Source organism: Brettanomyces nanus, chromosome 1 (genome assembly GCF_011074865.1).
Source record: "Brettanomyces nanus chromosome 1, complete sequence".
Taxonomy (NCBI): domain Eukaryota; kingdom Fungi; phylum Ascomycota; class Pichiomycetes; order Pichiales; family Pichiaceae; genus Brettanomyces; species Brettanomyces nanus.
Window position 1 is genome coordinate 3549839 of NC_052374.1, and position 12317 is coordinate 3562155.

Consider the following 12317-nt stretch of genomic DNA (forward strand, 5'->3'; position numbering starts at 1 on the left):
ATGAGCTATTAGAACAAGTTCAGTAAATCATCGTGCGTGGTGCTACTTCCAGTTATTGTTTTATGCTTTTGCTGATTTATCAGTTCGAACAAATTGCTAGTGGAACCGGCAGCAGGAGAAGGAGAAGTAGACGTAGAAGTCGACGCGATTGCAGAGGATGTGGTACCAGGTTGTGGCTGTGTTGTCATTCCTGAAAACAAGTCACTGAGTTCATCAAGAATATTGGCAGCACCTGTAGTAGCTCCTATCCCGATGGAACCCATAGGAGTATCCACCGGAGCTGCACTGTCCTGATTCTCCTCAGAATCATCAAAGTCAAGAAGAGTCTCCGCTTTGACTGCATTATTGACAATTTCTGACTTGGCCATCTGCTGCAACTCTTCCAGCTTCTTTGATTGCAAAGTAGCATTATTGACAAGAGCTTCATTCTCTGCTTTAGGCTTAATGAACGTGACAGCTGGCTTGTAATAAACAGAACCCAAGTTCGATATCTCGCTAATAAGTTGCTTGAGAAGAAGAGGAGAGAAAGTGTCAATGGTAGATTCAAGAACAGGTAGACGTTTCAACACAATGCTCTTCTGCAATTCCTCATCATCTGTAGAAAGAATTCTCCAGTATATATAAGCCTTGTCTCTAATATCAGCATTTTCGATCTCCGTAGTGGCTTCATTTAATATTTTTTGGAGAAACTGCCTCGTCTTTGGTGTCGATTTGGTGAGGTTAATCTTGACAATGGCAGTAAGAGCAGCGGCTTGAACTAACGGCTCCAATTCCTTGAATTGTAATGCCATGATCTCTAGCTTGTCTTCCAAATGTGGAATTTCTTTACTGTACTGACCAATAATCCAAATGTATGAAGCTAATGATTCTGTGTTGGAAAGATCGTCAAAATTCAAATCGGCAATAATGGTGATTACCGTGGGAAGATACTTCTTAGGATACCGCCGGAGGATGTTTTGAATCACAATGACAAGTTGTTCCAACACATAAGAGGATCTGTTCAAATACAACTCGTACAAGACATCGACAGCCTTCTTGGAAATTTCAGTAATCTTTATTGCAAGCTGACCGATGACGTTGACAACTCTATTAACTAGCTCGATGTCAACTTCCATGGCATATTCTCTAAGTTCAGCAAGAAGTAAAGCAGCATTTCCTGCATTTGCTAGTCGAACCAAAATATCGATTTTTTCCAACTTCAAGTATAGCGGATCATTGTACTTTACAAAGAACGCCTGTAGGTCATTACTAAGGATATGTGGATATTTCTCCAAGATGATTCGAATATTTCTTAGAGCAACATACTGAATTTCTGGTGGGTTTGAGAGTAATGAACATAAGGGTGATGCCAATCTGCGCAAAAGTCTTTCGCGTTGATCATTGGATACCTTGTCCATTTGTTTGAGAATCACTTTAATAGAGCTGAGAACCACAGCCGGATTTTCGTGCTGAAGTTGTGGAGTGACCTTCTCAATGATATGATCCACTTCAGTAACGTCACTTGTGTCAAAGTTCTCCATCGCCGTGAGAATGGAAATTCTTCCCCATTCTGTACATTCGTTCAAGGTGATGAGCAATTTCTTCATAATCCGGGAATCGATATTAAGCAATTGAGAACCACCCATTTTGGATATCTCCAGTAACGCAGAAATTGCATTGGCGACAACCATCTGGTTGGAATCGTTTAGCATACTAAGCAAAGTATCAAGAAATCCCTGTTCCACACACAATTTAGTGTTCAAGGCAAACATCTTCACCACACAGATGGCAGCAGTTTTTCTAACGTAAGGATTATCGTCTTCCAAAGTTCTCTTCAAAGGAATCGCAAGATAATCCACCATCTCATTAACACGGATACATCCCATAGTTCTAATAGCTAGTGCGCGAACTAAAGGATTAGGGTCTTCAGCATCTTGAACAAAAGTATTGGTGGCCAATATGCATAGCTCAGGATTGGTCTTGGCATAGTTCATCAAGTAAAGATAAACCAACTTCTTCTGCTCTAAATCGTGAGTGGCAATATTTTTCAAAATGTCTGGAAATAACGAGGACACATCCTTACCAACAGTCATGGCGGCAATGACTCTCTGAATGGTGTCTTTTCTCTCATCGGAGTATTGTGATACTAGGCCGGAACGAAATTCACTGTTTTCCCCCTTAACAGGAATCTTGAACATCCGTCGGAGTTTCCTTTCTAAGTGACCGGCGCCCATACTAAAATGCAGAAGGTCAACGGGAAACAAACTAGTTACTGTCAAGATGGTTGGTTTTTATTTGTTTTCTCAGCTTGTTGTTTCAAGCAAAGATCGACAACTAATGCGCCCGTACACCGAGAGCGCCAGAAATGAATGGAGGGTGGCACCCCCAAGATCTGAAAAAATATTATATACATATACGAGGAGGATGATTATTAAGTAAGCAAGTGAGTATCGAGTAGAATGCCTATTGATCTTGGATTATCTCGAATCGTGAAGCTGCTTAAAGTTCTCGGCAACCCAGATCTCACAGGTAACTTTAAGGCCATACACATTGCCGGCACAAATGGCAAGGGCTCGATATGTACATACTTATCGCACATTCTCTCCGAGAATCATATATCCAATGGAAGATTCACCTCCCCTCATCTGTTAGTTCGAAGTGATTCCATTCAGATTGATAATGTTCCTATAGATCCGGAGTCATTCAGCAGTTACGAGACCAGGATCATTAATAAAGACAAAGAATTTAGTATAGGCTGTACCGAGTTCGAACTACTCACGTGCGTAGCTTTTGAGATTTTCAAAGAAAAGAAGGTGCAAGTTGCTATTTTTGAGGTCGGAGTAGGAGGACGACTTGATGCTACCAATGTCCTTCAACCACAGAAGTTAATGTGTACCGGTATCGCTAAAATCGGTCTGGATCATCAGAATTTGTTGGGTAATACCATCGAGGTGATTGCCACGCAGAAGCTTGGTATACTGAAGGAGAAAGTGCCGTGCGTCATCGATGCATCTAATCAAGTCTCCATACTAGAATTGGCTCACCAGCGTGCAGCGGAATTGCATAGTCCTCTTTTTGAGGCTTCCAGTAACCTTGATACTCAGTTTGGGTTCGGTAAGTTAGGCGAGTTCAAGACTCCTATTCGCGGTAGTTATCAATACTGCAATCTTTCCGTTGCCTTGAAGATTGTCGAGGTGGTAAAAAACAGTGGTTTCCATCAGATTTCCAAAGAAGCCGTTCAAAGAGGTGTTTCAAATACCAAATGGCCTGGCAGATTGGACGAGTTTGACCTTAGAATTACTGCAACTCAATCGATACCTGTTTTATTAGACGGTGCACATAATCCACAAGCCGTGACAGAATTGGTGAAATATTTAGATGGCTCGTATCGTCATTCGCAATCCAATCAGTCTGAGGACCTCATCTATGTAATGGCTATCAAAAAGGACAAGAGCTTACAGAGTATGTTCCGGCAACTGTTCAGACCTCACGATACTGTGATCTTCACCCAGTTTAAAGGAGGTGTTGAAGGAATGCCATGGGTTTATCCTACAACCCCAGAGTTACTTGAAAAAGAAGCTACAGGCCTTTCCCAGGATATGAGAGTTCGACCATTACTTGAGGATGCATTAAAGGAAGCTTACGAGACACACAAAAAGACTGGCAATAAAGTAGTCATATGTGGAAGTTTGTATTTAGTTTCTGATATACTTAGACTGCACACGGCAAACCAGTGATTAGATTTTTTTTCAGCTTGTATAACGTTCATTATTTTACTGGCTTTCCCTTTTGAACACGGCGAACGTTTCTGGCCCATCTTTTAATGCTACTTCTGTATTTTTGACTCACCCTGAAACCATCTGAGTCAATAAAGTCAGAAAGGAATTCATGTTTCATAAGTTCCCTTGGTCCTGCTCGATCGTTTTCCTTTCTAAGACATTGGGCAACAAAGTCACAAAGTTCAGGAGAAATTCCATCTTCAACAGAAAGAGCAGGAGGCTGTTCATTAACAATACGCTGCATAAGTTCTAGGATCGAATCGGGCCCTCTGTTTGGGTTCTCAGTGGTACTGTAAGCTTGTTTTCCAGAAGCAAGCTCATAAAGCATGATACCTAAAGACCAGACATCACCTTTCACAGTATAAACACCACCTTGTATTCTTTCTGGTGACATATACGTAGATGTACCGACAAAGGTATCGGCCATTGAATTGATCAGTTCTTTGGAAACACCAAAATCGCAAAGTTTAATGTTTCCTTTGGAGTCGAGTAGAACATTAGACGGTTTAACGTCCCTGTGAATGATTCTATGTGTATCATACAGATAGTTTAGTCCAGAAAGAACAGAATATGCAACATGCTTAAGCATAAACTCTGGCAATGGGCCAGTAAGCTTCTGTATCTTGTCAAACGAGCCACAATCAACATATTCCATACAAATTACCACATTACCCTCGTGAATGAAGGCACCATAGAACCCAATAATGAAGGGAGAGTCACACTCATGCATAATACGCAATTCTCTAATAATCTGAGATTGGACCACTTCTTTGGCCTCAAGATGTATGATTTTACGTGCCATAATTTTCTGTGTAGGTAGATGAAGCATTTTGGAGACGCTTCCTGAGTTTCCAGAACCCAGTTTCTTCAATTGAACCAATTCTTCAGCTTTTATAGGCACCTGATATTCCACACCTAACTCCAAATGTTGGATATTATTCATAAGCTCGTCAGTGGAAGTCTTTCTTTCCGGATCGTTGTAATAGATGGAATTGTGAGACAAATCGCTGGCATTGCTTTTCACACTAAATGCATCGCTATTGAAATTTCCGGAGGGGCTGTCCAAGCAAAGGGGACTCGAGGAAGTAGCCGTAGCAGTAGCAGCGGCAACAGTAGCAGCGGCAACAGTAGCAGCAGGTACCAATGTAAGCTTCTTCACGTTTCTTCTACTGAGGGAACGAGACTCCAGAAGAGAATCGGTAGGTTTCTGAGATAGTGAACGAACAGAAACCATATTATCCGAGCTATGATGATTAATGACCATATTATGCTGATCTGCGCGATTCGAATGCTTCTCATAGAAGGGGGTCTTGGGTGTACCTATTATGTCAGGACTATCAACACTGCGGCTAATCCCGGACTCCATAGAGGTGGATGAGCTTTTTAGAACTAGAGGAGGAGGCCTTTTGGATCTGTTTAATCGATGAGAAGGATTCAGGTGGGGAGGATCAGAAGCCGGTGAGCGTCCAGACTCAGAACTCATGGAAGAATCTAGAGAGGCCCCAGGTATTGAAGTCAAGAAGACTGGAGCTTTCTGTAAGCACTCAGTACCTTGTGGCAGAGGGGGAAGCTGTTTGTTTACCGGATTCATGTTCAGAAAGACAATTCTTTGTAGTAAAAGAGAGAACAAATATTATCCAAGATCAAAAAAATCAATTTGAGGTGTACATACGGTCGAAAAAATATGTATGGAAACGTGATTCTCTTTATAAAAGGGGTCGAAAAGAACAAGGAAAGGAAAGGAAGCTGACCAAAATTAAGACTACTTACTGTTCTTGGTAATATAATTACTAGTCACTCAATGGAAAATTGCCTTTATTATAGCTCAATTGGTTGGATCAACTGGTATTGACTGTTTCTCTTTTCCATCAGGTGTCCTGGTCGCTGCTCATCTGTAGCATAAATTGAAACTCGCGCATGTAGCCTGAAGCAGCTCGTTTCTTTCTTTCTTTCTTTCTCTCTCTCTCTCTTTTATATAGCGAAGAAGCTGTCTGAAAGTTGTGGCCATGTCATCTTTTCAACTCAACGATATTGTATTGGTTTTCCAAGGGCCATTATTATATGACTCAAAAATTTTGAAGATATACTACCCTGAGACGGGTAAGATGAAGTTTCGTAATGAGAAGGTTGGTGAGACTTTAGAAACGAAGCCTGATTCCAAATTTCCTGATTTATACAAGGATCAGAAAGCCTATTTTATTCATTATCAGGGTTGGAACAATAAATGGAACGAGTGGGTAATGGAGGATCGAATTCTGGAGAGAACCACGGAAAATCTTCTCTTTCAGAAGAACTTGAAGCTTCAGCTGCGGAGTGGCCAGCAGCAGCAGCAACAACAGCAGCAAGATCAACAACTTCAACAAGAGCAACAACTCGAGCGACAACAGCAATCAGCGCAGCAAGACCATAATCAAAACGGGCATCATAAGCATGGACATAGGGGTAAATTACGGTTAAGAATACACCAAGAAAAGAGAAACGGTGTGAAGACTACCTTTCTGTCTCGTAATGGGTCATCTCACAGCGGAAAGATTGTCATTCCTTTAAGAAACATTCACGGACATTCTGCGAAAAGGCACGAAATGAACGTTTCAGTTCCTACAGAGATTAAACTGTTACTAGTGAAGGACTGGGAAAATATCACTCGGAATGAGAAGCTGGTCTCTCTTCCGTCTAAATCGTCCGCTAACAAGGTTCTCAAAGATTTTTCAAAGAAGGTTTGCCGGGAAGATTTTGCTGATGATGTCAAGCTAGACAATTATTTGGAGATCATTGAGAGTCTTAAGATGCTTTTCAATCAATCCTTAGGAACTCTATTATTGTACAGATATGAGAGAGAGCAGTACAAGGAGATGATCCAGAAGTATGATAGATTGGAGTTTTCTGAAATATATTCACCAATTTTCCTTCTCAGGTTATGCTCTATATTGCCTAATCTTATGGTTCAAAGTCATATGGACTTGCAGAGTATGAATATTGTCAAGGAATTTATTGAAGAGTTTTACGAATGGCTTTGTGATCACAGTAAAATCTACATGATTGATGAATACGAGAATTGTATGCCATTAATCCCGTTCATGCAGTAATAATATAATCATAATGCTCACATCGTCTTTTCTTACACTTTTTATATGTGATAATTACTAGATTGACTCTACTTACAAATAGAAATATTTATCTCCAACGTCATCTTTGTTAACCAATGTACTGGGACTCAAATCGTGTCTTGAGGATCTTCTACGATGATGAATCTTTGGTTTTTGTAAGCGGGGCAAGCGGGGAGCTTTTGCTAATTTGTAATCGGGTATTTCTTCACCAACTAATGTAGCCATACTGCTAGAGCTTCTTCTATCTCCGACATTCTCGATTCTTGTATGCAGACCAAGGAATGACTCGTCCATAGTAAGAGTCATGTTGTCACCAACTGATTTCATCGCCACAATGGAATTGTTGGAAACGGGAATACAGGTCCCTATTTCATTGCTTGTAACATCAAGATTGAGACTATTCTTAGTGGTACATCTAACGGTCTGACTGCCATCAGGTATATGAACATCCTGAGAAAAGTTTAATATAGACAGATCCCAGTAAATAAGAGTGCCATCATTCGATGCACTATATATACTAGCAAACTTATTCCACTGAATGGATGTAATGTTGTCAGAATGAGATTCTAATACAGCCAGTGGCTTTAGGTTTCTAATATCCCATATTGTCAGTTGGTCATCCAAATTTGCCGAACATAGATAATTAGAATTTTCCTTACACCAATTGGCCGTAAGGCATTCTTTATTCATTTTGTCAGGAATAAAGAATGAAGACGAGAAACCAGAGTTATCGCAAGTCCTCATATCAAGTAAAGAAACTCCAAATGAACCTGCGAGAGCCATAAGTCCATCAGTTTTCTCGTTTGCGTCAAATGCAGAAACTCCCTTCGTCTTATTCTTAAGAATAGGGAACCTAGATCTGGTCGTATCCCATAAAAACATATTCTCTTTGTAAAGACTTATAAGCGAGTTCTTATTGCAAGTTTTCCAATGCTTTGGAGTAACCTCCAGCTGATAAACAATGTTTGTTGGCTTACCATTATTTGCTATCCTTAGACAGCTATCATTCTCGGAAACATGCTTCTCGTGATTGAACCTCTTGATAATCTGTGCGTTAGGGATTCCTGCATTATCTCCTATTGGAATCATAGTTAGATTGACCACACCATCCGTGTGTCCAGTCAAAAGAAATCTAATGGAATCATCTTCAGGCAAAGTTTTTGGGGTATCGTCTCTCTTAGTTGGATCGTAAAGCCATTGGATGGAATGAATGTCAGGTAGACTGATAGTACTAAGGTGGGTCATTAGGATTTTCTCGGTATCCAAATTATAGATTCTAAGATTCTCGCAGTCAGAAGTAGAGCCTATGGCAACTAGGTCTTCATCAACAGATAAGGAACTCAATTTTGAAAGACCAAGTTCGTCATTATTTGAGGACTCGTCAATCCTCCAGTAACTAGATCTTATTCGAGAGATATTTTCTTTAAGCTTATTCAGTACAGGAAGATCCCTGTCATTAGATGTCGAAATGAAATCCTCTTGTCCTCTAGCCAAATGGTTATAGAGTGTCTCCATTTCAGAGCTGTAAAATCTTTTTGATGCCATGATATTGTAATATGGGAGTGTGCGTTTAAGTTTCGATTAAGGATTGTACTGGATAAAAGGAATAGGGGTGATTCCAGTAGCAAACTAACGAAACTGTAAAAGGTATCAATGAGACGATAGGAGGTCTAAAGTCATATTCTAGTACATTTAGGACTGATAGCGGACTCTTCAAGACATATATCTATCTTTTTTACATGAAATTTAAAAGCTCCTTACATTTGGGCTGGATATGAAAATTACCTAATTTGGACGCGAGACATATTCAACCACTTGGGAGTCGCATCTTAAGTTTCCTTTTTGGGGAATCCAGTGGCCACGTAGATACTGAATTATGGCACTGCCATTAATACTACGAAGAGTAAGCATTGTTCAGTAGACAGGATAGGAAGTGAAGGAAGTACATTTTAGGATCGTCAATTTTAAGTATGAAGATCCGTTTGAAAGTTAAGCTGGTGGAACTGTTTCAATTGGATTTCTTTTCCGTCTAGACCTCTTCCCCAGATTCAGTTCTATCAGAAGAATGGACCTCAATGGAACTAGGTCCAATTTTCTAGTTTAGTGTTGGTGTAAATTCACCCTATGTTCAAATTTGGTTTCAACATAATCCGTATACAGAACTACAAACTAATGAAATTGAATACTGAAACCAATCCGTGTAGAAAGCAAGCTAAATTCCGATTGGATATTTAAAAACCCAATACCGTCAGTACAAGAAAACTGCCATCACTCATAGAACCAAATGGTTCCCCATAGCGGTACTGTCAGTAGAAGCTTCACCCCCCTCACCCCCCTATGTTCTGCTCAATCGCACAACTTTTCATCTTTCCAATGTAAGGATGTTTTGGCTTAACAGAACTCATACCTCATCAGCCTCAGTCAATTTTCGAATCGGCAGAGCTTCTCATTGGCATATATTTCTTGGTACTCTGCCTCGTTCAGCGACGCTTCGAGGCTCTCGGCCCATAATCTGTTCTCGGCGTTGCCCTACATCACCGCACAGCGGGCGCGAATTATAATACTTCACCGGGTGGCTTTCCTTATCTACCGGGAGGCCTTGTCTTTTTTATCCTTCTATCCCTTTTTTCTCCTCCCACGGATTGTCAAGACATTTATTCTCTCCTCCTCTCCCGTAAAAGTTCGTTCATCGGTCCCCAGGCAGTTGTTGTTTTTAGATACAGTTTTTCACCTCACCAATATTTTTTTTTTGTTGCGTCTTAATAATCTGGTTGACTCTTTTCTTCGACTTATTGTCTTTTTTTCTTTATCCTCTGCAATAACCAACGGATACGTGTGTTAGGCTACCTCATCAGTAGAGTGAATAAATTGACTGTACTCTCGAAACATCTGTTTTATATCCAGCATAGTCACGAAAATTTTGCATTACTCGTCTCTCATATTCTGTACTCATCCCTGCTACCGGTATCAAATAGATCTGCGTCTTTTGTTTTTTATTGTTGTTCTTTTCCTACTGTTGCTTCGTTAATTTATTCCACAGAAATCATCTGTCGTTTTCTCACCCCTTTTCTCGTCGCCATCGCCGTCGCCTTCACATATCATTACAATGACTTCGCGTACCAAAATCAGTGTCCGTGTTATCGCTGCTGAAGGATTATATAAACGGGATATGTTCCGTTCTCCAGACCCTTTTGCAGTTCTTACTGTTGACGGTTCTCAAACGCAAACAACGGAAACTTCCAAAAAAAACCTCTCTCCTCACTGGAATCAGACCTTTCAGTTTAACGTGACGGAGAATTCTATTCTAATTATCCAGGTGTTTGACCAGAAGAAATTCAAAAAGAAGGATCAGGGCTTTCTTGGTGTTGTCAATATCCGTGTTGGTGATGCCATCAATTTACAGGATTCATCTAGCGAGCAAACGATTGCCGAGGAGTTGAAACGGTCCAACTCCAATTTGAATGTTTCTGGAAAGCTAGTTATAACTATTTCGCACAATACCCTTGAGGCAAGTTTACCTTCTGATTCTGTTGCGTCCTCTTCGAGAGTGTCTGCAGCCAATGGTCAATTTCCTGGAGCTGCCGCGGCTTCCGCTGCGGGTCCCCCCCCTATTGGGGGTTCGCCACCTTCTGCATCCCGTGTTACGACTCCTGCTACAGCGCCTCGCCAATTTTCATCTTTTGAAGATCAACTGGGTCGTCTTCCGCCAGGATGGGAACGGCGTACAGACAACTTCGGACGTACTTACTATGTTGATCATAACACAAGAACCACAACTTGGAAGAGGCCTACTTTGGAAAGCTCGGACCATCATGCTGCCAATAGTAGAACTTCAATTGGAGCTTTGTTGTCATCTCCGCCTCAAAGTCCTCCTATTTCTACACCTCAATCTCCTCAGCTGACCGGTGGGACGGACCAGTCTACGGCCATGCAAATGGCTGCATCCGGAGCTACTACTCCGGGCTTGGGAGAACTTCCTCCGGGCTGGGAACAAAGATTCACTCCTGAGGGACGTCCTTACTATGTTGATCACAACACTAGAACTACCACGTGGGTTGACCCCCGTAGACAGCAATTTGTCAAAAGCTTTGGTGCCAATGCAGGCTACAATGCTCAGAGACTATCTGCTATGGGTCCTCTTCCTAGTGGATGGGAGATGCGTCTTGCAAATACATCCCGTGTTTATTTTGTGGATCATAATACCAAGACCACGACCTGGGATGATCCTCGCTTGCCTTCTTCTTTGGACCAAAACGTTCCTCAGTATAAGAGAGACTTCCGTAGAAAGCTTGTTTACTTCCGTTCTCAGCCTGCTTTGCGTATATTACCCGGTCAATGCCATATTAAGGTGCGCAGAGATAACCTTATGGAGGATTCATACAGAGAAATCATGCGCCAGACTCCAGAAGACTTGAAAAAGAGATTGATGATCAAGTTTGACGGCGAAGAAGGTCTTGATTACGGTGGAGTTTCTAGAGAATTCTTCCAGCAGCTTTCACATGAGATGTTTAATCCGGTTTATTGCTTGTTCAAGTATGCTTCCAGCGACAATTACACGTTACAAATTAACCCTGATTCTGGTGTCAATCCTGAGCACTTGAGCTACTTTAAGTTCATTGGAAGAACGGTCGGATTAGGTGTGTTCCACAGGAGATTCCTCGATGCCTTTTTCGTTGGTGCTATGTACAAGATGATGTTGCATAAGAAAATCGTTCTTCAGGACTTGGAGAGTGTTGATTCTGAAATGTACAAGTCCCTGTGCTGGCTTCTTGAGAATGATATTACTAGTATTATTTTTGAGACGTTTTCTGTTGAGGTTGATCATTTCGGTGAGAGAAATACAGTTGATTTGAAGGCAAAGGGAAGTGACATTGAAGTAACCAATGAGAATAAGAAGGAGTTTGTTGAGCTTAAGACTGAGTGGATCATCTCCAGACCTATCGAGCAGCAATTCAAGGCATTCATGGACGGATTCAATGAACTGATTCCGGAAGAATTGGTCCAAGTGTTTGATGAGAAGGAGCTTGAACTTTTGATTGGCGGTCTCTCTGAGATTGATGTGGAAGACTGGAAGAAGCACACAGATTACAGAGGATACCAGGAGAGTGATGAGGTGATTCAATGGTTCTGGAAGTGTGTGGCTGAGTGGGAGAGTGATCAAAGAGCAAGATTGCTACAGTTCACCACGGGTACTTCGCGTATTCCTGTCAATGGATTTAAAGATTTACAAGGTTCCGATGGACCGAGAAGGTTCACGATAGAGAAGGCTGGGGATCCGGATCAACTTCCGAAGTCACACACCTGTTTCAACAGAGTTGATCTTCCACCTTATAAGGACTACGAGAGCTTGAAAAAGAAGTTGACTATGGCTGTCGAAGAGACTGTTGGGTTCGGTCAAGAGTAAGGAATAACCTTTGCTCACTGCATCGCTTCGCCCGCTTACTTTCTTGTC

The 12317-nt window shown here is 41.4% G+C and overlaps 6 protein-coding genes across 6 annotated transcripts; 3 read left to right on the forward strand and 3 right to left on the reverse strand.

Moving 5' to 3' along the window:
• Positions 1–8: 8 nt before the first annotated feature.
• FOA43_001665 (uncharacterized protein) lies at positions 9–2213 on the reverse strand (the record flags this gene model as incomplete). The annotated part of the gene is made up of 1 exon (XM_038921975.1): positions 9–2213. The coding sequence occupies one exon, from the start codon at positions 2211–2213 to the stop codon at positions 9–11; it is 2205 nt and encodes a 734-aa protein (XP_038777903.1).
• A 225-nt stretch (positions 2214–2438) lies between these two features.
• On the forward strand, positions 2439–3716 carry FOA43_001666 (uncharacterized protein; the record flags this gene model as incomplete). The annotated part of the gene is made up of 1 exon (XM_038921976.1): positions 2439–3716. The coding sequence occupies one exon, from the start codon at positions 2439–2441 to the stop codon at positions 3714–3716; it is 1278 nt and encodes a 425-aa protein (XP_038777904.1).
• Positions 3717–3747: 31 nt separating this feature from the next.
• FOA43_001667 (uncharacterized protein) lies at positions 3748–5124 on the reverse strand (the record flags this gene model as incomplete). The annotated part of the gene is made up of 1 exon (XM_038921977.1): positions 3748–5124. The coding sequence occupies one exon, from the start codon at positions 5122–5124 to the stop codon at positions 3748–3750; it is 1377 nt and encodes a 458-aa protein (XP_038777905.1).
• Positions 5125–5764: 640 nt separating this feature from the next.
• FOA43_001668 (uncharacterized protein) lies at positions 5765–6844 on the forward strand (the record flags this gene model as incomplete). Its single annotated transcript, XM_038921978.1, has 1 exon — positions 5765–6844. The coding sequence occupies one exon, from the start codon at positions 5765–5767 to the stop codon at positions 6842–6844; it is 1080 nt and encodes a 359-aa protein (XP_038777906.1).
• Positions 6845–6916: 72 nt separating this feature from the next.
• On the reverse strand, positions 6917–8410 carry FOA43_001669 (uncharacterized protein; the record flags this gene model as incomplete). Its single annotated transcript, XM_038921979.1, has 1 exon — positions 6917–8410. One exon carries the CDS (start codon positions 8408–8410, stop codon positions 6917–6919), a length of 1494 nt encoding a protein of 497 aa, XP_038777907.1.
• Positions 8411–9971: 1561 nt separating this feature from the next.
• On the forward strand, positions 9972–12269 carry RSP5 (NEDD4 E3 ubiquitin-protein ligase; the record flags this gene model as incomplete). The annotated part of the gene is made up of 1 exon (XM_038921980.1): positions 9972–12269. The coding sequence occupies one exon, from the start codon at positions 9972–9974 to the stop codon at positions 12267–12269; it is 2298 nt and encodes a 765-aa protein (XP_038777908.1).
• Between the last annotated feature and the right edge of the window lie 48 nt (positions 12270–12317).